The sequence below is a fragment of the Prinia subflava genome, chromosome 20 (assembly GCF_021018805.1).
Source record: "Prinia subflava isolate CZ2003 ecotype Zambia chromosome 20, Cam_Psub_1.2, whole genome shotgun sequence".
Taxonomy (NCBI): domain Eukaryota; kingdom Metazoa; phylum Chordata; class Aves; order Passeriformes; family Cisticolidae; genus Prinia; species Prinia subflava.
In genome coordinates, this window is record NC_086266.1 from 6,359,251 (window position 1) to 6,387,235 (window position 27,985).

The window sequence follows — 27,985 nt, forward strand, 5'->3', positions numbered from 1 at the left end:
TTTGGATGCTACATTTTTATTACAGAGCTTATAATTGCCATTAGAATGATGGAGGCACAGTCTTAAAAGAATAGGAAACATGAGACATGTTTGGAGATGCAAAGAACTGTAACAGCCCTACATTAACATTGCAACCAGCATTCACTTTCTCCATTCTTCATCCCTAAAGCTGAATAACAGAAATTCTCCAGTTTAAAACATTTTACATGAAAATTCTAAGCAAAAGATGTTGAAAGTCCTAAGCAAAAAAATAAGCATAGTTTTTAATAAATAAAAGTGTTTTCTTGCTTCCATTGTGTTCTGGCAACTTCACATTCTTTTTTCTTTTTTTTGTATAAAATTTCAAGTGTTTTAAACTCCTTTAAAAGTAAGTTTGGTAAGATTCAAAGAGTAACTTTCAAAGCCTGGAGCATATGTATTTTTTATTAAATAGAGGACAGATTTATAAATAGCTAGACACAGAAAACAATAAAACAGACAAAGGAGTAATACAATATTGTTTGTAGCTGACTGTTTCCAAGTGATACTTGAAATTTCTGAATCCAAACCATCTTCAACAGAAGCAACCTATTTACATATTAAAACATTTACATTTGGGAAAACGTTGAGTTCCCACATATGATTCTACTTGCACTGTACATTCAAACTGAAAGGGATTTTGGTTCTTCAATGTAAAGCACCTTTTGTAATATTTTAATCACATGATAAACATCCTAGAAGTCATTAGCTCACCCTTGGGGAGTGCTGGACAGAGAATCTACTTTTAAATCTGAGTTTATCACAACTGCCTTGCCTCTATCCCCCCCGGGCTCAGTTATTTCCTCTCCCCAGAGCCTGACCCCTCTGGCTGTCCCTACCAGCAGCTCTCACATCCCTCCCAGCCAGCAGCTGCTGTTCCTTTTTCCCTGATACTCATCCTGAAACTCTTCAGGTGTCCTGGTTTGGACAAGCCTGATTTTGCTGTAGCTGGATCAAACACTGAGTTTCACAGAAAATGATAAAGCCTAGAAAAAACACCTGTGTTGGGAAAAAGTTGGAGGTAAAGCCATGAACATTCAACCTGCACAGCATTTGGACAATGAAAGGTTGAAGACAAAGTGCTCTAAAAATGTATCTGGAAGTTGTTTAACAAGTTCTTAATGCTGCTTAATTTACTAACCAGGAATTCCAACCTGAATTAGCTCCTGTTTCTGCAGTGGGAGGGTGATGTGCCATTTCCATGCCATCCACTCCCCCCCAACACTGAAACTCCTCAGCACAAAGGAGTGACTGAGACCACCCCCAGCACAAAGAAACATGGAAATGCCTCCCTTCACCTGCACAACCTGCCAAGAACACAGAGGGAGGGTGGATAAACAAGACAGCTGAAATCTCTGCATGATTGTGAAGCACTGAAACCCATCCCAACACATCAAACAGCTTTGGGTAATGATCTGCTTTGTAAGAACAGCTCTGCTGCTGCAAACTGAGAGCAAAACCTCATGGAATGGCTGTGCAGTGATTTATCTCAGCATGTAACAGCAGCACACATTACATACAGGTGTAATATAATTTATAAAAATACTCTATATTCATGTAGAGATATTAAGAACCCAAATCCTGCTACAGAAATATTTTGTTTCTTGAACCAGCAGCATGTGATACTGCTCTCCTCACTGCAGTACAGGTACCCTGATTTCCTAACAACACATCCCCCAGCACAGCTCTTCTGCTCTCACACAATGGGATTTTTCTGGTGGTTCTCAGATAAAATGCAAGAGCTGTTTACTCAGGACTTTTTACATACACAATTCTATGCCCTGACATGAGGCTTTGAGTTAAAAAGCAGAATATTAAAGAGAATCTCTTTGTCTTCACCAAACTGAGTATTTCTCCTCTGCAAGCACAACTGGTACACATTTACATCATGGATTGTAGTTCATAATAAAATTCAACATTATTGAACCCCGGAATTGCTGCTAACAACTGCCTCAGCAGTGGATGGGGAGAGCAAGGTTCAGGGAGTAACAAACAGCTACTGCTGATAAGTTTCTCTTTCTCACTGAGGTTATTTTTTCTATTAATGATTTCATGATCAAAAGCTGCATTTTGATATTGCAGTTCAGCAACAAATGACAACTCTGATTTCATGATGCCTGGAGCTGCACAGACCAAGCAGAGGGAGTTTGGATCAACCAGTGCAGCGATGCTGGGCCATTCCTGGAGCACAGACACTTCACAAGCAGAGCCTGAACTGTAAAGATTTTCAAGGCAGTCTGTGACAAACTCCCCAGGCTCACTGAAGGAGTGCCAGTAGATCCTGGTGGTGAGCACTGCTCCTTCCTAAAGCTGAACACTTTGGCTAAAACCACCTCACACTGATATTGCATTCAGGTGTTGCAGGAGTTTTTGGCTTAGGAGAGGTTGGGAACGAGCAAACCTCCCAACCCAGGGGGTTCAGGCAGGCTCAGGGCAGAGTCCTGGGCAGGGTGTGCAGAGCTCAGTGTGGCCACAGCCCCAAACCTCCCCATTTTCTGCCACGCAGGGATCCGGATCCCACGGAGATGATTTGAAGCCTGGAGTGTGAAAAGCTGGAACCAGATGTTGACAACAAGAAAAGGCATTTGAGAGGATTCATTTCTGGCAGAAGGCAGGCTGTGGGAGTGAGAGGGTTCTGAAGTAAGGCACATCTCTCAGCAAACAGAACCTTCAGGATTTTGCAGAAGCAAATTCACAATTTTTTTAACACAGTACTGAACTTTACTGTGCATAAAATAGCCTGGTATGAGGCTGGGAAATCAGTTTGTGTTTCCTTAGGTTCCTTAATTGTATTTTGACAATTTGCCAAAATAAATGCTACACTGCAAGCTCCATGGAACGGGAGCCTTGTTTGTGAGCATCAACCACCCCACACCAGGTATTTTTGGTAAGTCTAGATTAAAAAAAACCAAAGACGACCCTGGAAAGTCACTGCAAAAACTACCTCTACACTGAAGAAAAAGTGCACCCAGAAGACCTCCACAAGGACCAGGACATGCACAGACCTCACAGCAGTTGTTTTGGTTGTGTTTTTTTGCTTGGAGGTTTTTTGTTTTGCCTTAGCGTGGGTGGGAGGAGTGGGTCTTTCACAAGGCTGTGTCATGCTCTTCTCCAAAGTCCCCCACCAGCAGCGAGTGCTTGTCGGGCTCTGCGAGGGCGACGCTGCTGACGGAGCGGCGCTCTGAGAGCAGGGAGTTGATGGAGGCCCTGCTGTAGGTGATGATTCGATCCATCAGGCTCAGCCGGGGCGAGGCGGCCCCGCTGCCGTCGATGCCCACGTGCACGCTGACCTCTGACGGGCTCCTGTGCCTCAGCTGGCCACGGGCACGCAGCTCCAGCTGCTCAGAACTCGGCTTCTGGTACCTAAGGAAGGAAAAAGCAAAATCTGTCAATGCCTCTGAGGCTGAAGTACACTGAAATACGGATAGAAACTGATTATGCACAAGTCAGAGGCGTCTATAATTCGACCAACAAGATTTCTCATAAATACACAAAGGCCACTTTGTGTATTTGTGATGTATTTGTGAAGGATTTCTCATTCTGAACACTTCTGATCTGTACATCACATTAGAAATTACATTTTAAAACACTATGGTCTGCTTAACACAGACCTGCCTGAACTGTTCTTCAAAAGCCTTAAAAATCTCTCAGAGTCCCACATTTATTTTCTGTCACTCAAAGTAAAAGACCTGAGTTTCAAATCCAAGTTATAAACCACAAGACAGTTGCTACTCACATCTTCAAGAGCAAAGAAGAAAGCACAACAGAGACTGAGGAGGCAGCCATGGCTGCAGATCCCATCCAGGGCTGCAGAACCAAACCAATGGGCAGGAAGACACCTAGAAAATTATACCAGCAGTAAGTTCAGAGCAGGAACACTGCATTGTTCATCTATTAATAGACAATTTCACACAGACTGTCTAGTTTTAGTTGTTTTTTAATTTGTTAGTAAATGGGATTTTAGTTTAAATGATCAGTATTTAATATATAAGGATTTGTGGTTTATCTCAACTAGAACCTCAGTCTAAAACTCAGAGGTGGCATGTCCTGCCCACCCTGCAATAAATCTGCTTGTTCACACGATCAGGCTCTTTCAACAAACTTTTTATCTTGAAGCTATTTTGATGTGCTGAGCCACAGTGTGGGAGGAGGACAGCTCACAAATATTCCCCCTGTGACATCCCCAGGCAGAGAACTCTGCCCTCACTGACAGCCAGAAATAAAGACAATGGAAACTATCCCAACTAAACCACTGCAATCTTCTACTCACTGAGCCCAATCCAATAATCCAAGAGTGAGGCAGCACTCACACACCTGCAGCTATGGGAACTCCAATGAGATTGTAAATCAGAGCAAAGACAAAGTTGATCCGGATCCTCTTCACGGTTTTCCTGGATAAATCTATGCTTGCTACCACATCCATCAGGTCATCCTGCAAGTTAAAATGTTTATTGGAGCAGTCAGACAGCAAGCACACGGGTGGTGTCTGCACAGTCCTGTTCCACAGCTCACTACAGTGCACTGGATGTTCAGTAAACCCTCTGGGGGCTGCTCCGCTCAGGGCCAATCCATCGTAATCCAATCTACAGCACCTCCAAACACTGACACAGTCTGCCAGGGAATTGCTGATGTTGTAGAAGTGCCTGTAACCCTGGAGGTGCCATGGTGAGTTACCCAGATGTAATTTATGTTTGCCAAAGGACAGGTCATTGTCTTCCTTTGCCACTCTCCAACTTTAATTAGCCCAAAATGTGCAGTACACAGAAGACATGGAGGTAATCCCTGCACTAAACACAGTGAAGACAATCTCTGCTGCAGTTCTCTAGCTGAAGGAGACTGTGCACCCCTGCATCTCCCAAAACATCCTGGGCCTTCTGACCCCTCCTCCAGCCCTCTTGAACTCTGATTCTCACCCTGATGAGCACCACGTCAGCCGCCTCGATGGCCACATCGGTGCCCGTGCCAATGGCGATGCCCACGTTGGCCATGGCCAGGGCTGGGGAGTCGTTGATGCCGTCCCCAACCATGGCCACCCGCTTCCCCTCATCCTGCAGCTGCTTCACTTTGGCCACTTTGTGTGAGGGGAGAACCTCTGCAAACACCTTGGTGATGCCAACCTGAACAGAGAGAGAGAGAGAGAGGACACAGCTTCTCCAGCAGCTGTCAAAGCTCCTGCCTGGAATGATGTGGCCAGGAAGAGTGAAACCCATTTAACCACTCATGAGCTAAAGAGCAAACCCTGCTGATGATATGAAAACAGCTCTGAGTTCACAGCTGACGTTACCTCCATTCAAAAACTTCTTGCATTCTTTGTTCCAATTTTTTTTAAACTACCACCTTTCCCAGCAGAGCAGCCAGCAGCAATATGAACACCCCACACCACCCCTCCTGCTGAAACCTGCTGCAGCCCCAGGCACAGGGCCCAGCCCACCTGGGAGGCGATGGACCGGGCGGTTTTGCTGTTGTCACCAGTCATGAGGACAACTTCTAACCCCATGCTCTTCAAAGTGTACACTGCCAGCTCAGCCTCTGGCTTCACAGTATCTGCAATAGCTATCAAGGCACAGAGCACTCCTGAAAACAGAAAGAAAGGTTTTAATAAATACCTTTGTTAATTTTGGGAAAAAAAAGTAAATTTTCCCCCCAGTAAAACCAGTTCCAGAAGCAGTTCATACTGACTGTAAGAAGTGGGATGAGAACAGGTGCAGCAAGGTTTAAAGCAACACAGAGCATGGACCGTACAACCATAATGAAAATGAAATTCCTTTCTTCTCCTTTTACCCCCTTCTGCTTTCTTTGGTATCTTTGCATTGTATTATTATGCCCAACTATTCTGCCAGCTAAGAAAGGCAGGAAGAGCCTTTCCCATAAGAAAGTGCTGTAAAACTGATTAATTGTCCCTTTTTCATGCCATTACCCTGCTTCAGGTGTAGCTGCTATGACATCATTACTTATTAATCTCTGTTTCTGTGATGTTTTATGTGATATTTAGTGGCAGCAGCAGCCCCGAGCTCACCATCCACAGCAGCCAGGACAGCCGTGCGGCCTCTCCGCTCGTGTTCCATCATGGCTTTGTCCACCTCATTTCTCACCACGAGGCCATTCCTGGTCATCCACTCCCTGTTCCCAATGAGAACTGAGTATTTCTGAGAGGTCACAGCAGCTGGAGGAAGAAAACACAATGCTACCATCGTGTGGATAACCAGGGAGCTTCCCTGCAGCTCACCCCAGCCAGGCTCTCCCAGCTCACACTGGAACAGCATTCAGGGAATCCAAACAGGAATAAAGAATTCCTCAATACTTTCTGCCCTACCATCTCTTCATGTGACCTTCACTAGAGAGACACCAACATTTCCTCAGTCCTGGGGAGTCACGCCGTGTCAGAGAGCCAAAAACCACAGGTCAAAGGACAGTAAAGGACCAAGTGACCTTCTCAGGGCTTCTGATTTCTATGAAAGCCCAGTGGAGTTGAAAGACCTCACAATAAGCAGTTCTTGAGTGAAAACTAATCAGTTATGCAAACATATAATTTTGGCTAGCAAATGGTAACTTGGGATGAAGCAAAGTCAAGCCAGAGAGAGCTGACAGACAACTCCTGTCTGATTTCCCAGTGCCATATTCAACATGCAAGCTGAAATTGTATTTAACTTAAATGTTCTGAGTGATGTGTGAGCACAAACTGATGAGCAACTATTGAATGTGTGCCTTCATGTCAGCCCAGTTCTCCCAGGCAGAAAAAAATGATCTCATTCCTCAGGATCCTAAAGGCACAGAAGCAAAAATTGTCCATTTCTTTCTCTAACCCAGAATTAACTTACTTGGTAGTTCAGCATCAATGATCAAAGGAGGCTGCACTGATTCATCTGCATTCTCCTCAATTTTCACTAGTGTCACATTTTTAACATTGTTTTCTTCAACCATTCTGTTGCTCCTGTAGAGTAATGCTTCAATGTTGGTGACTTTGCAACTAATGCCACAGCCTGGAACTACCTGAAAATCTGTACACGTCCCAAGAGTTTCTGAGTTCAGCTCCTAGAAAAAGAGCATGGAAACTGATGACATTTAAAGAAATATAAAAGCATGAGGCAATTATAAAGTCCACAAAATAAAAGTGCAGTTGAACAAAGAGGAGGAGGGAAATAATCATCAAAATCCAGGTCTGAATAGTGTCTCTAATAGGGAATGATTTATGTGGCTCCACAATTTTCAGCCTTCCCAATTAAACACAGCAACTACTTAATCTGCATGAAGAGCTTGTGGTGTTGATGAAATCCTGCAGGAGAGGTTCTTGCCCAGGGAGAGCAGGCTGTGAGGGGCCCCTCACCTTTTTGCAGTACTTGGTGATGGCTGCTCCCAGGGGGTGCTCGCTGCTGCTCTCCGCTGTCCCCACGATCGCCAGCATTTTGTGACGAGGGAGGAGGTTCCCCTCGGCCAGGAACTTCACCTGCATCACCTCGGGGGTGCCGTGGGTGATGGTCCCGGTCTTGTCAAACACAACCACCTTCACCTGCAGGAAAGCAGGAGGATTGCAGTCGATGAACCGAGCACGGAGGTGCAGATTCCTTGGAAAAGCAGCCCCCTTAACCAAACTCCCAAGCACAGAGTGATGGCCCAACACAGAACATCCCAAGCTGGATGGGACCCAGCAGGACATTCCATCCCTGTTGGAACTCTGGGTACTGAGAATTCCAGACTTTCTGTGCTCACAGGCACTGACCCCCAAGCAAACACTGCATTGACCTGAGGCCTTGGAAAAGGCTCCCAAAATTGAATGACAGCACTGGGATTGTGGGTGTGCAGTTTGGATAGAAGTGTGTGATATCACAGGGTGGAAAACTTAGAGTTTAAGGGTTTAGAATACAGTAATATATATATATATATATAAAGCAAGATGGAGGTTTTAGGGTGGAGGCTGAATCCTTCTTTTTCACCTTTTTCTCCATGGGTCTGGGTGGTGTTTTGTAATTGGGTAGAAAAGTCCGCACTGTGGGCCATGGGTGTTTGCTTATTAGGTTAAAAGTAAAAATAATTTAGGTGTCATTTTATAATTGGACAATTCATCCTTAAAAGACCTTGTACAGAGATAGAGACAGAGCCATTGTCTACTTTGTTTGCTAGAACTCACAGCTTGTGAGACTGTACCATAGATAAGAACTAATGAACATCTGAGCCCGAACACTCTCTCATGCAATTAATCCCAGCTCTAACAGGAAAAAAGAAGATAAAAAAGCAACACCACCCCTCCTGCAGACAGCTGGCAGAAGCCTCGGGGCCCCCACCTTGTGTGCCATCTCCAGGGGCTCCCCGCCCTTGATGAGGATGCCGTTCTGCGCGCCCACGCCGGTGCCCACCATGACGGCGGTGGGGGTGGCCAGCCCCAGGGAGCAGGGACAGGCGATGCACAGCACGGTGATGGAGGCCTGGAAGGCGAAGCGGATGATCACTTCTGCTGCTGAGATGCTCTTGTTGTAGCCCTGGGCAAGGAGGGAGGGGTCAGGGGAGAGATCGAGCAGCAGGAACAACACACGTCTGACTGAGCGTTGTATTGGAGCTTGGAAACATCTGCTGAGTATTAATGCTAAGGTAAACACAATCAAAGCGTGCAAATCCTCAGATGAATGATTAAATTAATGATTAATTAACCAGCTTGTGTGTAGTCGTGCATTTCTGTACTCGAGCAGGTGTTTCTATATAAGGAAGTTAAACTAGAATTTTCTATAGCCTGCTCGCTGCAATTGGCTCAGTCCCAGCACAGACACAGTGACAGGGCTCTGGAAGTGCACCTCAAAGCCCAGTGTCCATCTCACTGGGCAAGGGACCAAATAGCCCACCTAGACCATCGAGTATTAAAGAGGTGCACATGGGCTTTTTGGGAATGCCTTAGCCTGTGTAACTGTGCTGGGTACACTGTGCTCGGCTTATCTCTTTTCATTTTGTAATGTTTGCTATTTTTGCTGTTATTAAAACCTTTATTTTACAAGGCATATCCTGAGAAGCCCTCTCGCTATTTTATGAAGCCATTTCTCCGCTGGCTGGACCCTCGGAGGTATTGAGAGAAATCTCTTGTGTTCTGTGCTGCATCCACCCTCAACTGTTTCATTTATAGGACATTGTCCTAAAAAGTCATGACATGCTACAACTCTTTAACGGTGCACTGTAATAAAAGATACTCTATCAAAAACATATACAGTAGGGAGAAAAAAATGGTTTGAATATGGCTTTCCTGCAAACTGAGACATTCTAATCAGAAATAGCTTTGAAACAAGAAACCCTGTGATCTAAGCAAGCTGTAAGTCCAAGCTGGGATCCTGATCCTCTCTAGAATTTGTGATGAAGATGAATTCCACTGATTGCCAAGAAGAATTTACACAGAGCTACATACATAATTGGAGCATGTGACAGGGACTTCTTTGTCCCACAGAGGAGGGATGGATGGTGGGAAATTTTTGATGTTTAATATTTACTTCTTTTAATTAACTTTTTTTAAATTCTAACTTACAGGAGTTAATTGCTGTGGATTCTCTTTAAGTATAAATGCAGGAATGATACAATATAAAAAGTACATAATGTAAAAAATGTAATAACAAAAGGAGTAATAGTCAGCAAGTGCCTGCAAGGGTAATCCAGAAAGGGAACCACTGCAGTCTAATAGAACTGTAAGGCTGTTTATTAAATATTTCAGAAGGTGTTTAAGGAGATTGACTTACCAGAAAGTATTTTTCCACTATTTCAAAATCCACAAAGCCAATTATAATCCAGGCAAAAAGGGTAACCACAGAGACAGCCACAATAAAAGGAACGAAGTAGCCACTAAGTTTGTCTGCAAATTGCTGGATGGGAGCCTGGGAAGGAGAAACATCACTCAGCACATCATGGTTGTGTCTGAAGGCACAGAAGAGAAGAATCACAGCTGCTGCTTGCAGCACACTTGGCTTGCCACACTTCATAATTACAGATTTACTTAATAAGAGGATGAGACGGCTCAGCAGACAGGATCAAAGTCCTTATTCACCAAGATACTTCATTATGCAGCTGCAATTCAAATCCAAGCAGTCTCAGGCACCCCTGCAGGGATTGGGTGTGCTGGTGCCTGCATGAGACTGCAAACCCCAAGTGTTGAACTGGATAGTTAAAATACCCTACCTTAGAGGTCTGGGCCTCCTCCACCAGTTTAACAATCTGGGACAGGGTGGTGTCAGCTCCCACGTGGGTGGCCGAGATGAGAAGGGAGCCGTTCTGGTTGATGGAGCCTGCAATAACTGTACTGCCAGGCTTTTTGGTCACAGGCATGGCCTCACCTGGGGAAAGGGCACAACACACACAGCACTGCTGAAAAAGGCACCTCTGGGACAGCTGCCAGCTCCTAACAAGGGAGAGACATCAGCTCCCACTTCCCCTCTGCGGATTTGTTTAAAGGAAACGATTTTTACGCTTGGAAAAGCAAATGCTGACCTGTGATGAGAGACTCGTCCACCATGGAGTGTCCCTCAATAACACGGCCATCCACTGGGAATTTGCCTCCTGGGACCACTTTGACAATGTCACCTCGCTGAACCAGTTCCACGTCCACTTGTTCCTCACTGGAATGGTGCAAATGTTTTATAAGAGACTGGAACTGGAGTGCCCCAAGCAAAGGAGCTACACACAAAGCACAGCCCCACTGGCTGGCATTTGTGCATACAAAAATGATCACAAGAAAGTCATAGTGCTCTTTGAAATGGCCTATTTTATCATAACTTTATTTACTTTCCAGTTAAGAAAATCCACTGATTGTCTTATCACAGAAAAAAAAAAATCAGCAATAAACCAATAAACCAAAGCAGAGCAGTGTTAATTCTGCATTTTAATATTTTTATCTGTGAGCAAATCTGAAGTTACTTGCTTCATAGTTCTATAGAACAGTAAAATTTGTCTGTGAATTAAGCATATTAACAACAAAAAAAGGAACAACAGAAAAAGCAAATGATAAAGCAAGATACCTTAAAAGAACGTTATCAGGGCCCAAGGTAACAATAGTAGCTTCAGTAGCTTGTAATGAAATTAGTCTTGCCAGTGCTTCTGAGGTTTTACCCTAGAATAATAATTTTCATATTTTTCTGACTATACTATTGAAAAAAAAGCTGGGTAAATGACAACTGTGTGTGTTGCAATTTACCCTTTTAAGAAAACACTTTCTGCAAACAGTCTGATAGTAAGTCAAACTTTTATTAGTTCAGTTATTAAAGACAATTTTACAACACAGAAGGTTAAAAGGACCCAGCAAAGCTTTTGCATGGGATGTTTTCCCAAGATTCTGAAATGGCTCTCAGTGCCTTGGTGTCCTAGGTTACAATGTAAGGTGTGCCCAAGGTCTGTATTCTATCCCCATCCTCAGGAGCTGTTGGAACCAGCTGGGGCAGTGTTTCCCTTGCCCCTCCTCTGGATATCTCCTGTTCATGGGCCACCAAGGCCTTGCCCTGACTCACAGGTAACTCCTCTGGAGCTCTCTCTGTTCAATGGGCAATCAAGGACCCCCTGCAGGACTCCTGGAATGAGATCAGCCCAGGGGAGGAGCCAGGCATTCCCACCTGGATATAATCTGGGATTTGGGACAGCACAGGGGCCTTACCCACTGCATTCCCAGAGGACAAGAGCTACCAGACCTTTCTACAGGATCACTGCTCCAACAAGGCTCCATCTGGACTGCCACCACCACCCTAACTAACAGGGTGCCAGGTTGTGTTCTGACTCTGTCAGTGGTTTTTGTGCTATTGCTTTTATTTTACTTTACTTTTTCCCCCCCCTCTCTCCTTGTATTTCTTGTATTTCCCTCTCTCTCGTTGTATTTCCCTCTCTCTTAAATCATATTTTTGACTTGGAGTCCCACTGTTTTTGCTCTCAAAGCAGGACCCTTGGTTTCTGCTCCCTCACCTTTGCCACGTGCTCCAGCCAGCGGCCCAGCGAGATGAACACGAACAGCATCGGGGGCGTGTCGAAGAAGGTGACAGGGTTCACCTTGGCCCGCTCAGCCATGGCCACCAGGAGGATGATGAGGGAGTAGAGGAAGGCGATGGATGTTGCCAGCACCACCAGCACGTCCATGTTGGCCGTGTTGTGCCTCAGTGCTCGGGAGGCCTGGATGTAGAAGTGCCAGCCCCCAAACACCTGCAAGGGCATTTCACACAGCTCTAACACACAGCAGCAGCTCTTCCAGTTTGTTTGTGGTGTTTGCCCCTCTCCCTGAACAAAATCCCAGCTCTAGCCGGGGCTGTGGCCTTCCCACAGCACTCCCAGCTATTCCCAGTGCCCTCCCAGTGGCACTCAGGAGCTGCCTCAGGTGCACAGCAGCTCTCCACAGCCTGCCCTGCCCCTGAGCCCCCAGCACTCATCGTTTTGGCAACAGCAGAAGCACATAAGAACCTCAAAAGCATTTTGTATCAGCATAACTGCACTCACTTTTCTAACTTAATTTCTTCATCACCTTCCAATCTGAGCATTTAAACCCAACAAAGCAGGAGTTGTCATAACCCCACTCACCTGCACAGGGACACAGAGTAAAAACGACAGGAAATTCATGACAGACAATCCTGGCAGGAGCTGGTACTCCAGGACCATGGAGGAGTGCAGGGCCTCCATCTCCTCAGTGCTCATGTTGTGATGTGCGTGAGCGTCCGAGAGCTGGCTGTCCATCACCATCATGTAAATCATCAGCCCCATCACGGGGATACAGAACACCAGGCTCACCACAAAAGACCTCTTCCACCTCAGATTCAAAAAGAGAGGAAAAAAAACCTCATATTGCAGTCTGGAGAATATTTTAAGTGGTAAGTCTGCACAGTCACAGAAAAAAAATCATAAACTGATGGTTGAGTAAGAAAGAAGAATCAAAGATGTTTATGGACTCTTGGTATGTTCAGAATACTTACTGCCTTATCTCCTGTTTGTGATCCAGATGACTGGCAGATCTATCCTTTTTGACTAAGGAAGTAGTAAAACCTAAATCCTAAGGGAAGAAAAAAGCACAATGATAAAAAAAGTCAGTTCTAAAATGCAATTTCTGCTCAGTTATTGCCAAATTACTCATGGTGCCAATCTTACCTTTGATTAACTTTATTAACCTTTCTGATATAAAATGTTATTATTGTTTAGTTACTCTTGTCTGTTACTACTTGTTTAGCTGCTTTTCAAAAAGAGAAAAGCAATCTGATGTAGAAATTACCCTTTCTGTAACAAAATACTGTTCTAAAATATGGCTCTCCAAAATGGTTATTCCTAAAGCACGGACACTGAGAAACTGAAGGAGAAAGCTGAGAAAATTATTTCACCTCTCACCTGCTACAGTACTTTATTTTTAAATAAATGTGCTTTATTTTTCTACAAATCTATAGCTATCTCCAAGTCTACCATGACCTGGCATTCACAGTATTTATTTTTAAAAACTTAGCCAAAGTTGTAACAGAGCATTTTTAAGCCAGAACACACAAATTAGCTGCAGGAACATGCACTAAGAAGAAAGAAGATGGAAGGAGAGAGAATTATTTTTTTGCTTTAACAGCCTTTCCTTCTATTTCTGGGGTGTGTAACTCTTCCAAGGACTCTGGATATTTTAGGAGACCTGGTGCCTACATGAAGCTCACCTTTATCACTTGGATGACATCTCGAGGACCAACGGCCTCAGGGTCATATTTGATGTGGGCTTTGTTGGTCGCGAGAGCTACGGAGCAGTACAAAACACCCTTGGTCTTCATGAGGGTGGATTCTATCTTGTGCACACAGGAGGCACAGGTCATCCCTCTCACCTGCAAAATAAAGGTTCTTTCCTGTTAGCAAAGCACAAATTACCTGGAAATGCATCTTTAATAGTACTTGTGACTATGCTGCATTATTTATTGCTTTGATCTGGGGTGTGAGCACTGTAGAATCAAACAACAGTTTGGGTTGGAAGGGACCTTAAAGACCACCCAGTTCCAACCCCTGCCATGGGCAGGGAGGCCTCCCACAGAATCATGTGGCTCAGGGCCCCCTCTAACCCCTCTAGAGGAAGCACAGCACGGGGTCAAGGTTATTAAGCCCTGCTAAAGCTCTGTTGGATGCTCAGTCTCAGAGCTGTGGGACACTGAGCTACACTGAGCTTTAAAAAAAAAAAAAAAAAAAAAAAAAAGAGTAAATTCTGGCAACAGGAAGACCAGACAGAAAAACACAGGAATATTTCTCTGTATTTTCAGTGTAGCAGTAGTGAGCCAGCACAGTCTGCAGGGCAAGATAAAGGTATGTACGTGATACATACCTGATGTACCTTTATATTTCATTTCTTACAAATTAACCTCCATTACACGACTAAACTTTAGAAAGCAGACACTGACACAGGCACATCCAACAGATAAAAGCAGTAAAAAGCTGAGGGTGGCTGTGTTTAATGCTCAGCTTACAACGAGTTCCAGAACTCCGTCTCCTTCCCCGCAGTTCTCCATCACGGTGGCTCCGAAGCCCAGCTCCCGAATGAGCTCTGCGATGGCCGCAGGGTGAATGACAGCAGGGTTGTACCTCACTTCTGCCTTCCCTGCCATCAGGGCAACCAGGATCGAGTGGATTCCTGGAAAACAAAATGTGTCAGTGGCAGTTCGGGCGTAGGAAACATCCTGCATTTATTGTAACGTGAGGGTGCAATTTGTTGAAATTGGGAAAGCTTCTGTGCTGTGTATAAAGAAAAACATCCTCGTGTTTGGGAGCTACACCAGCACCTCAGTGCAGGTGTGACAGATGAAAGCAGCACTCCACATGAGCAGCATGCCTTTAACAGTCTAATTACAAACATTCTCCCCATGCTACATGAAAGATTATCTGTTTTTCCTTAAAGAAGTTCTTCTAAAACACAGTGCTGCATATTTCTCTGCATTTACCATTTCTGGAAGCCTTTTTTAAGGAGAATCTGTATGAGAAAGGGAAGATCTAAACTGCAATCCTACTGAGCACTGAGAGGATTCAGATTCATCCATTTTCTAGGATGAAAGATATTAAAATCCAGGCTGACTTGAAACCCATCCATCTTCATTACAATAATTAAACACAGCCTGCATTAATGACTCTTACATCACAGTCATGCAGCCGTTTGTTCCTGCAAATATAATCGCAGACACCACTGCCCTGACTCGCAGAGCTAAAATTAACCTGTGTCCCTTTAATCCACTCACACTGTCCCTTCTCACAGCTCCCTAAAGCACACATCTGCTTCTGGCTTTCAGCTGCACACCTGGGAACCTGCCTCCAGCAGAAAGGAGCTGTTTTACCTTCAAAAGGATCCCCTATTTAATCCAAATATTCTTTGGAGCACTCAGCTGCTGCTTTTGCAACAGCAGTGTCTGGGCAACACGTCCATAAAGCAGCAAGGATGTCCCTTTTCCCAACCTATGGGCCAGGTGGAACACCTGTGCTGACAGCCCACCCCTTAAAAACACTGCAAAAGCCAGATGGATTCTCCAAAGAAACCCCTGGGAATGCAACAGCCCACCCTGACACCCATCTCACCATCCTCCCTTCTCAGGTTCCTCTCGATGTTGGCCACACACGAGGCACACGTCATTCCTGTGACCTGCACGTAGCACTTGGAGATGGTCTTGCTCTCCTGCCTGCCCAGCTGGGCTGGGGGCACTTTGGAGGGTGGCTCAGGCTTGTGAGAGTCCAGCTGTGCCTCAGGGTGGGGCTGAGCTTTGGCCACAGGGAGCTGTGCCTTTGCTGGAAAGGAGATTGCAGTTTGTGACATGAACAGGCAGTGCAGGGAGGGTGAGCTGCTGTGACACTGCTGTTCACTGAGACTGAAAATGAAATGGGGATTGTCCACACCTCAGTCTGATCCACCCACCCCCTGTCAGCTAATAGTCAGCAAAAGAACACAAGACAAAGGCAGGCCACTGATTAACTTGCTGGTTTGTTACTATTTTTCATTTTGCCTTTCCTCATTGTCCTTGTTCTACTGTCTCTTGTAGCTGTAAGAAAAACCTCTGCATTGCAACCTTTGGTTTAACACAGTTTTATTGACTTTACCTGGAGCACAAAGCTGAACTTGTAATCAAGTTCATATTTCATAAGCAAAATCAGTGTTTTTAACCTTAGAGAAGAGGTCTGGAGCTACAGCAGTTCACAGGATGCTTTGTTTGTGCAGGAACAGGGGGAAGAAGATGTAGTGTGAGCATCCAACCACTTCTGCAGCTATTAACATAAAACAGCATTTATCTGACATATTTATATTGCCAGACACCTCAATCATCTGACTCAATCTGATGCATTAAAGGATGTGCACATTATCTTTAATGATCTCATCAGCAGTGAAGATATAAAGCTTCTCTTGGCAAGCACAAAGTGTATGTCAGCTGCTAACTTTCATCTTGGGTGGTATCAAATCCTAAAACTGCACAGTCCTTGTAAATTAACATCTGAAGCAGTTTTAATTACCTGGAAAAGATGCATCAAATCCCATATCTTCTATTGAGGACCTCAAGTCTTCTGGGCTTGTTTGCAGAGGGTCATATTCTATAGTCCCATTTCCATTTGGGAGAGAGACACAAACAGATTTCACACCTGCCTTTTGGGACAGCACTCCCTCGATGGACTGCACACAGGAGCTGCAAGTCATACCCTCAATATTGATCACAACAACTTGAGTGAGGGGCTGGCTGGGATCCTTGGAAGCAGGCTGAGATTTCCCCACACTGGCATCCCCACTGAAAAGAACCAGTTCTTTGCCATGGTTCTCATGCTCCTCAGGAAGGCTGACTCTGAACTTCTCTGGGGACACGTTCTCCACAGCTTTCCTCAGCATTTCTATGCTGCTCAAGCCTGGGTTGTAGTTTATAGCAGCAGATTTGTTCTCTAAGGAAACCACGACGCTCGTCACTGCCGGCAGTGCCGATACGGCGCTCTGGATGTTGCGGACACAGGAATTGCAGTGCATCCCCTCAACCCTGAACACCACTGTCTTTGTGCCAGGCCCGCTGGAGTTTTCTCTCTGTGATGCCTCAGAGCTTCTGGGCTGAGCATTCCTCAGCTTTTCCAGGTCAATCCCACTGAGCTTCAGGGGTCTAGGCGGCTTTTTGAAGGATGCTGTGAAACCCGCCTCTTCAATTTGCTGTTTTATTTCTTCTGCTGTGATTAGAGGAGGCTGGTAGACAACAACAGCTTCCTTATTGTCCAGGGACACTGGAAATTAATCAATAAAATAAGTGTGTGTCACTGCCTTAAGCATAATAAGCACATCACAGGATCTTGTCAAAGCTTTCCAGCAACACTTTAAATGGTCAGAAATGTAACTGCAACAGAAAGGAGATTTCATTGGTTTCGTAAAGATCAAACAACTTCGTTCTTCAACCAGTTTTTGTCTAGTACTATAACAATTTTCAACTCCTCTTCAAATTCTTGATCCTTCCTCAGGATTTTCAGAAATGGCATTTTTATCTCTTACTGAATTTATCTTTGTTTTGGGGTCTGTGGCAATACACTTATCCCAAAGCTAACTATATCAGTAAGCTGGTCTTGCCTTTTAGATTTTTAATTGGATAGAAAAGATGAACTATTATTAATCACAATTTTAAAAAAGAGATCTGTTAATTAGAGATTTCTATAACTATTCTATAACTTTCTATAGCTGATTTCTCTAAAAGTTTCTGTAACTTTTATATAATAAAACTATGGAACACAACTACTCCAGGCTCCCTGCCAAATACAAAACAACCACTGAACACCATCACACATGTAGCAGCCACATCCTTCCCACAATGGGGGCCCCTTTCTTCATTTCTAGTGCACATTAAAAACATAATTAAATACCCAGTCCCACAAAGAGTCACTGTCACACTCAGCTATGTCACCTAAAACCTGCAACACCATCAGAGGACAAACAGCGTGGCCAACCTCAATTTACATAAAAACTCACTGAGGTTGTACCTCTAATCTGTTGAAGTCCTTGCAGTTTGCCAGCTTCAATTTACATAAAAACACACGAAGGTTTTACCTCTAATCTTCTGCATTCCCTGCAGTTTGCCAAGCTTGCCCTCGATGGTGCTGGTGCAGGAGTGACAGGTCATCCCATCCACCCTCAGGCGCAGCACAGCGCTGCTCACCGGGGACCAGCTGGAATCTCCCCACGTTCCGGGTGTCACCTCTGGCACAGAGATTTTCAGATCTGCTCCTGGCACCATCTGGGCAATGTGCTTGCCACTGGTGATGGAAGGGATGAAAGCCACCGCGGCAGTTCTTTGGTCAGAGGACACCTTCACATCCACGATGCCTTTGTTCTTCAGCAGCGTGGCACAAATCTGCCTGGGCGTCAGGGCTGACTGGGCAGGGAGGCTGAGGAAAACTGTGTCAGGTACAACAGGCTGTGGGTTTGAATCAGCCAGGGTAGCATCAAATCCCATGTCACAGATGGCTTCCTGCAGAGTCACGGGAGTTTGCAGCTTGGAGTCGTAGATGACCACAGCGTTCTTGTCCTCCAGAGAGACCTCGAGGGGATAAACAAAGCAACTGAGCAAACTGCAACTCAAAGAGTTGGGAACTGACACTGCACCAGACTAGAAACTGCTTCTGCTTGCAAAGATTAACAATACTTGTCCAGTGTAACTTGCCTCACTCACCTCAAAGAGCAAAGCCAGCAGTGAGTAACCCCTGCTCTCCTGTGCAACAACAGGGCTGGAGAGAAGAGATCCCAGCCCACCCCCAGCTCCAGAACCCCTCAGGAGTCTGTCTGGCCACTTCTATTTGCAACACCCAGACAGCAACAGAGCACTTAATAAAACCAGAGCCAAAGTCACTTCAATTAGGATGACTAACCCAATTCCATCCCCGGAGCAGAACAGCCCACAGAAGAAATTCGGATCAGTTTGCAGCAATTCTAATGCAGTTAGGAGTAACTGCCCTCAGGCTGCAAGGATGGAAGAAAACACTCTGAAAAAACCCACAGCTTTAAGCAGCAGTGAAAGGAGCCCAGCATTTCCAGGAAAGAGAGGCACAGGCTGGGCACTTGCTGTGAGCAGAAACCTGGATCAGACTTCACCAAAACTCACTTTAGACACCTGATGCATGACAAACATCACAGAAGCTGTTTTTCCTCTCTCTGTACGTTTGGGTGATCCAGAGACATCCTCATTTGGTAATAACCTTTCCCATCTGATGGTACACATAGCCTCAATTTAATTTGCTCCCAAGAGATGATATATCAAACACAATAATTGCAGTCTCCAAAAGGAAAAAGCAATGCCTGCCAGAGGCCCAACATGTTATCAATTCAATTCTATCTTTCCTCTGGGCAAAGGTACAACCTAAAGACCACAAACATGATTAAATTTTATCAGTTAAATCATTTTAAGAACCACCTTTCCTCATTTCTGTCCCAATTATGGGCCTTAGCAGAATCAGTAACATGGACATTTATTGGTTTCACTGCAGAATAACCCAAAAGCAGCTGTTTGTCTGTATTAGTCATCTAACATTCATGTCCCTTGCTGACCTAATTCATAATCACTACACAAAACCTTGTTTCACTATTCCCAGAGAATTTTCTGAGTCAACCGATCTGCCTAGACTGAAGCTCTGATGCTGTAAAAAGGATAATTACTAAATATGACCTCCTAAAGTTTCTTACAAGTCCTGCTCTATTCAGACTAAGGTTTTGCAATGTATCTTTTGAAAAAGCATTCAGCTTTGGGATAAGGTATTTACTTAAAAACCTAAATACAAAAGTCTTAATCCTGTCCTTTTAAAAACTTCCTTCATGCCTTATGTAAAAGACACTGGGGATGCACATTGTATAAATCTCCCTATCCTGTCCAAAGTCACCCGCGTATTCTCAGAAATCACCTGAGAAAACACAAGGCTAACAAAATTATCTTTTGCCAGGATAAGGAGAAAGAGAAGATTCTGAACTCAGATTGTTTGGGGGTACCTGGGCTCATGCTTGCAGACACCCAGGGATTTATCTGGGGGCCGTTCAGAGCTCCAGGGCTCTGCTGTCACACCACAGACTCACATTAAAGCTCCTATACAGCTGAAGGAAGACAAAAAATGATCTGTCTTGTAAATTTTGCTGCTTCTCACCAAACTTTCTGTACACAAACACCTATTTCAGGCCACAGGGAATTGCTCTGAGCTGTGCAGCACCACAATGGGTCTTGCAAAACCAGCTCCAGACAATGATCATACACCCCCCAAATTAAAACTGTGCCCAGTCCTGGGAAAGGAAATGTCCACCTAAGATATCCCCACTAAAACAGGAGTTAAGTGTTGATAAAACCAGGAAGATATTATTTTCTTTGGAGTAAAATCAACAACTACAGAATGTAACAGGATGCTTTCAGAACACAGATATTAAATAAACAAACTTCAATTTTCTGTTGTTAGAACTGTTCTTTCTACCACTGGGTCACAAAATTCATAGAAGTTTCCCAGCTTTTAAATGACTTCCATTATTAAAACTACTGTAAAATTAGGTATTCTGCAAGGATGATCAGCTCACCCTGGAATATTCTACAGTCCAATATTTTACCCATGACAGAAGAAATGCTAACAATGCTGGTATCTCCTCTGAGTTAAGAAAAAAGTTAAGTCAGGCAAAGAAAGCCTGAATTAGGACAAACACTGTTCTTGCCTTTTTTTTTCCCATTACTTCGCAATACTGAATTGTAAAGCAGAAAATTAATTAAGAGCAACAACGATTTAACCCCCACTGCAGTGAAGCAAGAACCTGCTTTTCTCTTATTTACCAGACAAATGGACCTCCAACATCAGCCTGCCGAGAAACCTAGAGGATAAACTCCTCCTACATTATTTTCCTCTCTCAGAGCACAACTTTTCATGGTTTCTCAGTCACTCACTTTGATGTTATGGATGCCATCCATCTTGCCCAGGTGCTGCTCAATGCTCTGGACACAGGAGCTGCAGGTCATCCCCTCCACGCCGAGGGCCACCGATTTTGCCTCCATGGTGAATTTCTACTGAGCTCTTCTCATTGCTGGTGGCTAAAAACAAGCAGGATATTAGTTCCTGAAGAATGTCACAGAGATGGAAAGGAAAACAGGGATGTAGAGGAAGGAGTCTCCGTGGCAGGGGCTGGAATGAGAGGAGCTTCCAGGTCCCTTCCAATCCAAACCATTCTGGGGTTCTAGGATTGAACAGAGGACCTCCCTCATCACATGTAACTCTGGTAGATGTCAAAATCTGAGCAGATATCAACAGAATGGGAAACTTCACATATTTATTCCCATGAATTTTCAAAAAGGGAAAGTGTTCAGACATCTATTATTCGATTTGGGCTGCACTGGAGATCATTTAATTACATGCAGCAAGCTGTGATTCACTGGTGTGAGAGATTAAATTATAGGGAGAAGCAGGAGAGAGGGAGAGACAGCAGCTTTTGGAATGGTGAAACAAGAGGATGGCACGTCAGCCACAGTGGCACAGCTGATAACTCTGTTTTTCCACATTTCTCTCTCATCTATTGCCCTATGTTTGCAAAAACAAGTGAAAGTAGCCCAGGAAGCAAATCAAGCTTTTTGCCATACCTCATTCACAAAGGTCTCATTTCTGCTTCTCTGAAGAGTTTAATTACTATTTTTGCTCTTAAAAACAAGCCCAGGAAAAAGTTTCCTGAACCTAAATGGAATTTGTAGAAATAACAGCTAATGAAAAGGGACTTCTTTTGCCCAATCCATAGACTCTCAAGTAACTGAGGGGAAAAGAGGGAAAAAGAAGCAAAACTCCAGATTTTTTGTTAATGTTTTGAGAAATGTAACACAAGGTTTCATTGACAGACAGGTTACTGACCAGGGAAATGACCAGTTAATATTTGGCAGCAATTGAAGCAGCAGTAAAATCTAATGAGTAATTGAGGAGCTGAAGTGAGGCACAAGCTTAACTTGTTTTCTTACCCTGAGGACTTATCTTGGAAAACTCAATTACATTGATGTTTAGTAAAATCAATTTTTCCTGCTCCATGGTGACATTTCCAGACTGTTCCCTGTTACAGAAGGCCTGAAGGGTTCTGCTTTCACTTTGAGACGTGCCACAAACCGTGTAAGAATACAAAGAAGTTTCATCACAGAAACAGGTTTACCTCCCTGATGCACAAAAATTAAATGTTGAACTTAATCAGCAAGCAGTGAAAGAAGTATAAACTGGGAATATTGACTTTTCAAACAGATGATAGACATCTCATCCCTGCTAGGAACAGAAATAGAGAACTTCTGCTTGAGGAGTTACTACAGCTCTCACTTCTCCCCTGCTCTAACAAGAGCTGAGTTATTGGAAACACTAAATATTTGTGTGAATATCCACACATCACAGAAATGTGGAACTGTCACAAGAATTATCAACCAACAGGAAAGTCTAGTTTAAGCAAATTTCATACAGCAGCTCCCTTCCCAGGCTGATCTGCACACTCAGAGATACAAAACATTATAAATAATAATCACCTAGGACACCTATAACTAATAATCACCTAGGACAACACTTGCTTTCCTGTCATCCTATTGAGACGTGGCCCTGTGTGCCTCCCCCAGCTCTTCCCTAAGGAATGCCCAGTCCACACCCAGCAGACAAGGACAGCATTGTGACTCCACAGTCAGGGACACACCAACATTCCCACGAGCCTGAACACACAAACCAAGCTGCAAAAAGCACTCGTCATACAGGGAACTTTGTGAGCACAACCAGGCACGGTGGACTAAAATCAGACATCGCAGACAGAATCAATCTGCCCTCTGGTAAGGTTGGGAGAGGTGTGCATTTGAAAACATTTCAGGTACATGACCAGCTTGAACTGCCCTGTTACTGTACTTTAAAACAAGAATAAAGTAAGGGGATACTTTAGCTGTGATCTGCTGTCTAAAATAATCAAAGGTTGGCGAGGTGCTGCCATGGAGGAGAGCTGGGAGCCAGGGAAATCCTGCTGAGCTCCTGGCTGCCTTGTTGTGCTTTGGTTTAGGAGACTCAAGCTGCAAATAGAATAATATCCATTTTTACAAGGGATACAAAGTGAAAGGTTCTCTGTCAAACAAACAGCCACACTGGCAGTACATGGAATTAGCACTGATGGCAGTAAACAGCAGCACTGCTACCAAATGCCCACCAATGCATTAAAAACCCCACTGTTTAAATATGTAAAACTAGCATCAAACTTCTTTTCACACGTATTATTATTACAGTTTGTATGGACAAAGCATTTCCTCCATTTTCTCACTCTGTTTCCTTGCCCTTCTGCTGTTCATTCATAAACACAGCAGAGAAAACCTTTTCCTGGAAGAGGCTGTAATTCAAACAAAAACCATAAAGGCATAAGAAACTAAAACTTGAAATTCATTTTTCTTTTTTTTACCCCTGAAGTACCACTGAAACCAGAACTTCCATCACTAGAATTTATCTGTGGGACCAAACTGGCTTTTTGTTCTCTGACCTTCAATTAAGAATGACCCAGATCTCCCTGACATGAGCATCACTCACAGCTCCCTGTTGGTGTGGAAGACAGCCAACGTGGGTTTTTATTTGCTTTGTTGCAGGTTGCTAACAGTTTTTATACTAATTTCAAAACCAGGCTGCTCTCTAGAAAATGAGACATGTCCAGATCTAATGAGCAATACTGGTCTCTTCAATCAGTCACGTGGTATTATTAACACTGACTTGTTAATGAGCTGTTTCTCAATCTCTGTTTTCTGTACAGCCTTGCTGAAATTTCCAAAAGCCAAACTCTGGATTTTCAGTGCTCCTGAAGCTTCAAAGAGATCTTGTTCTCAGAAGGAAATATAGGGTCATACACAATGACTCTAAATAGACAAATCCTTTTTTTTCTTCCCCTTGCAAAATTCCCAGGACAACAAGTTAAATTTAAATTTAATCTGAACGTGTATTCTACCTTGTCATATTAATTTCATTTCTGAATTTCTCTGCCTCCCTTCCAAGTGATTCAAGGTAGAAAGAATTTGGCTGAAACTTGAATGAAGTATTTGTCATATTTCCTCCTCCTGACAACTTTAAATTAAGGAAGTCCATGACTAAGCAGACTGAAAATACCTGTTACACTAATTAATTAAGACTAGATGCACACAAAAGGTACACAAATATTAACAATTTAATCCTAGTTCTCCTCATTTGGGTAAGCATTTTCCCAAGCTACATGAAAATAGACTCAGAGGTCAAAATATCTGCAGCAATGCATATATTCCACATCAATGGCTTGTGCAAGTTAGCATGGACAGATCCTTTTAATTATAATGTATTTTCTTACAGAGAAAAGACTGGAAGCTGAGGTCCTGAAAAGACCTGAGATGCTAAGTTATGGATTACACAGGTTTTAAAGAAAAAATAATGCTTTTATTCTTAACCAATGCATTGCTCCATCGATAAAACACTCTTACCATCAATGAGTAAAGAATTTCAGGATTTGACAACACAAAGAAATGGCAGTTCCTTTTACAAGTTACCAGCTCTGTTCCATTTCTTGAAGGAAGTCAGTTAGTGTTTCTATGCAGCAAATGAAGCAAGAGAAAGAGGTGATTTCTACTCCCAACAGAAATTTCTCTCCATGGAAAGGAAAATTCAAAAGTGATAAAGGACAAGGTGACTGAAACATTCATCTCTCCAAATAGTTTTTTGATGTGCTAACGCACGTCACTCTAAGTACAATACCTGAAGAAATAAGGCTTGATGAGGTCAAAGTTAAGTAATTCATAAACCTACACTATCAAAAAAAGAAAATAAAAAAAAAAAGAGCAATGCAAAGAGGAAGTTACAACACCAGTAAAAACTCAGGAGTCACATTTAACCCTAAAAAAGGCACTTTGGTGTTTCTAATATCTGAGCACACCCAAGCATCCCAGAGCTGCAAAGCTCCGTGCCCCACAGACACACTTTGTGCCAGTTTTGGGATTAGTAAGGACACAACTAGGAAAGACTGATGCTTCTGGTTACCTGTATAGCTCCAGTGTTCACCAGTTTATAATTACCTTGAATTCATAGCTGTTGAAATTAAAAGAGGTCACAGCTTGGCAAATACCACACAAACGCCAGCAACAGAATCTCACAGGTTTAATTACAACCTTTGGATTTTATTAAATTTTTAAGTGGCCAAGTGCTACTTTATTTATGGCAGTAGAAAGCTAAATTACTTATTACACTAAATGGAAAAAAGGTGTCTGTCCCTCAGTGTCTGCAGGGACCTAAGGAAAAGAGCAAAGGGCAGGAAAGGGAAAGAGCTGCATCATCTCACCCTTAGGCTTGAAAAGTGCTGCAGGAGATGGGTCCAACAGGGAAGAAGGAGGTTTTACAGGGCAAACAGCCACTGGAAAGTGTGACTGGAGAGGAGATATGTGTGATAGGCCCATGGATAGATGAGGCTTAATCATTGAGAGAGAAACTGTGCATCTGCAATAAATGTCACAGCTACGTGACACTTTAAATGGGTTGTAATTCATGTTGCTCAAGACTTTAACAAGCCTTGCTTGGTCAGCAGAGCGTGGAAATTGCTCTCAGGGAATTTATTTCTATACCAACTGCATGGAGGGGAAAAAAAAGAGCACACATTGAAAACATTCTGTTTCACTCCTAATGAGTTTTACAGTACTTGAGACAAATTCTTAGCAAATCCTTTAACTCGTTCTTGGCTTTCCACAACCTCCTGAAGTCAGATTTCTGGAGAACATTAGTGTTTCCTTGGAAGAATCATAGGAACTATTGTGAGTACAATATAATTTATAACCCCTTGTTATGTGAGCATACCAGGCTCAGTGGGTGTTCCTCAGTCCTAAGCCTGGTCTCAAAGTACTCAGCAGAACAACGTGGAATGCATTACACAGTAAAAATGAGAAAATTAAGATAGCAAACCACATATCATGTTAGCTTTTGTATCCCTGCTTTGCCACCAGGGAAGGAAAAAAGCTCCAGGTCTTTTCTCTATTAAGAAAAGACATCACAATTATTCATTTCTAATCAAACTGTGTTTGTGCTCACACAGGGCATTGTCATACACACAAAGTCCCACACTACCAAATCTTTGCCTATTTACATCCACACAAATTCACCAAGTATTTAAATACAGAAACTCGACCTTTGCTGACGGCAAGAAAGATTTTAAGATTTAATATTTTAACTTTACACTACTTACATAGGATTTCCAGAACATAAACACAGAGAGGCAACAGTTGTGTTGTTCTTGCTCATTTTTGTAAGATTTCACCCCAAAGCATCATCAACAACTATTTGTCCTTTTCTAGAACACCCACACGATGTTCTTAATTAGAAAAAGGTGCTTGTGCATGGCGTGCTGCCATCATAAGGTGGCATAAGGTGACATAACAACAAACACTAAGTAAGGAGTTTCAGAGGGACGAGCCGAGCAGCTCAGAAGTGGAACAGGAGCTCAGTGACTCATGCGCTCAGAGACTTTCTCTGGCCATTGACAGGAGCACAGGAGGGACTTTTCCAAGTGAGTGCAGACTGACTCTGTGCCAAGACCCGAAACGTGGGTGCTCCCTGATAAGCACGGCCGGCCGGAGCCCGCAGCAGCCCCGGGAGCGGGCCGGGCTCCGTCCCCGCCGGACCCCCAGGGCTGCGGGGAAGCGGCGGAGCAGGGAACGCTGCTCTGGCTCCGGGGCCGCGCTGCCACAAGGAGATGCCGCCGAGGCGCTCTGCGGGTGAAGCCCCGGGGCACTCCCGACCCCCCGGGCTGCGGGCACCCTCACACGCCGCCGGGCACCCTCACACGCCGGCGGGCACCCTCACACGCCGGCGGGCACCCTCACACGCCGCCGGGCACCCTCACACGCCGCCGGGTCCCTCCAAGGAGCTGGACAGACCCCGGCCGAGCCGGGCGTGTTTTGGGGCGCGGACCCTCCCCGGCAGCGGGTCCTCCCCTCCCGTCTGAGGCACGCAGCCCGGCACAGCGGCAGCAGCCCGCACATGCCCTCCCCGCCGGGGACACGGTGACAACGGCCCGGGAGCAGCCCCGGAGCACGGGGGAAAGCGGGCCGCCCCCTCAGGCGGGTCCGCACGAGCCTGAGGCCGCGGGAGCGCCCCCGGTCCGCACCCCCGGAGGGAAGCGAAAGCCCTCCGAGGGTCCGCACTACCGGGGACAGCCCCCAGGGCGGTCCGCAAAGACGGAGGGAAGCGAGAGCCCTCCGAGGGTCCGCATTGCCGGGGATAGCCCCGCAGGACGGGGGAGCGGCAGCCCCGAGGCGGGCCCGCAGTGCGGGAGGGAAGGAGCCCCGAGCAGGGTCCGCACTCACCGGGGCCGCGGGCTCCGATCGCCGCTCCCGGCCCGGGGCCGCCGGGATCGTCCCCTGCCGTGCCACGTGACCAGCGCCGCTCGGCCCCGCCCACTCGCCACGTGACACGGCGGACACGTGACGGCGCGGGAGGGGGCGGGGCCGCAGCCGCTGTCGCCGTGTCGCGACAGGAGCGCGCCCTCCGCGCAGCGATCGGAACTAGGGGGGCTGCAAGGTCCCTTCCAACCCACGGCAGCTGGGATTCTCTGATCGTCTAACACCAGCATGCCCCCATAACTGTTCTCTTCCCGCCTCGTTTCTCTGGTTATTTCTACTGTAAACAGACGTCAAACGCAGACAGGGTTGGACCCACCCCAAATCTGGGTCCTTTCCACCCCAAATCACTCTGGGATTCCCTAAGAATTCATTAGGAAAGTCCCGTTGACCCTGGGATACTGCCTGCTCCTGTGCACCTCTCTAACTCAAAACTGAATTTAATTTCTTCACAACTCTCAGGGGTCAGAGGAGCAGCAGCTTACTGGCAGAGGGGTTCAAGCCATAAAAATGCTTTTGTGGGAAAAAAAATGGGATCTCGACTTTGTCACTTTAAGTCAGAGGTAAAGGCATGTACGCTCTGCAGTGGGAATGCAGTGAGGTTGAGTCACACACACATCTGGCTAAATGAAAACCCAACAAATTTCTGGACTTGTCCTTTAACCACCAGTGATCTTTACAGCAACAACTGGGAC

At 44.9% G+C, this 27,985-nt stretch overlaps 2 protein-coding genes across 2 annotated transcripts; one reads left to right on the plus strand and one right to left on the minus strand.

Annotated features, from left to right (window-relative positions):
* ATP7A (ATPase copper transporting alpha) lies at window positions 1-27,367 on the minus strand. The gene is made up of 23 exons (XM_063416488.1): window positions 27,258-27,367; window positions 20,859-21,002; window positions 18,002-18,491; window positions 16,447-17,190; window positions 15,523-15,729; window positions 14,427-14,590; window positions 13,635-13,796; window positions 12,924-13,000; window positions 12,535-12,760; window positions 11,929-12,162; window positions 10,998-11,089; window positions 10,471-10,598; window positions 10,162-10,316; window positions 9,726-9,860; window positions 8,298-8,492; window positions 7,343-7,525; window positions 6,837-7,050; window positions 6,035-6,181; window positions 5,450-5,592; window positions 4,932-5,135; window positions 4,333-4,450; window positions 3,755-3,857; window positions 1-3,381 (listed from the first exon to the last, which is right to left on the minus strand). Exons 2-23 carry the CDS (start codon window positions 20,964-20,966, stop codon window positions 3,105-3,107), a joined length of 4,506 nt encoding a protein of 1,501 aa, XP_063272558.1. The 5' UTR covers window positions 20,967-21,002; window positions 27,258-27,367; the 3' UTR covers window positions 1-3,104.
* On the plus strand, window positions 25,817-27,362 carry LOC134560713 (basic salivary proline-rich protein 1-like). The gene is made up of 2 exons (XM_063416995.1): window positions 25,817-25,828; window positions 26,514-27,362. The coding sequence occupies exons 1-2, from the start codon at window positions 25,817-25,819 to the stop codon at window positions 27,360-27,362; spliced, it is 861 nt and encodes a 286-aa protein (XP_063273065.1).
* Window positions 27,368-27,985: the final 618 nt, after the last annotated feature.

What these genes read in the sequence shown, in the direction of transcription:
- ATP7A (XM_063416488.1), bottom strand. Translation starts at nt 20,966, where the DNA reads ATGGAGGCAAAATCGGTGGCCCTCGGCGTGGAGGGGATGACCTGCAGC. An exon ending in TACTCTGTGTCCCTGTGCAG is followed by an intron (nt 12,163 to 12,534) that starts GTGAGTGGGGTT and finishes ATGCCCTTGCAG; the next exon opens with GTGTTTGGGGGCTGGCACTT. An exon ending in CATTGATGCTGAACTACCAA is followed by an intron (nt 6,182 to 6,836) that starts GTAAGTTAATTC and finishes TTCTTCCTCCAG; the next exon opens with CTGCTGTGACCTCTCAGAAA.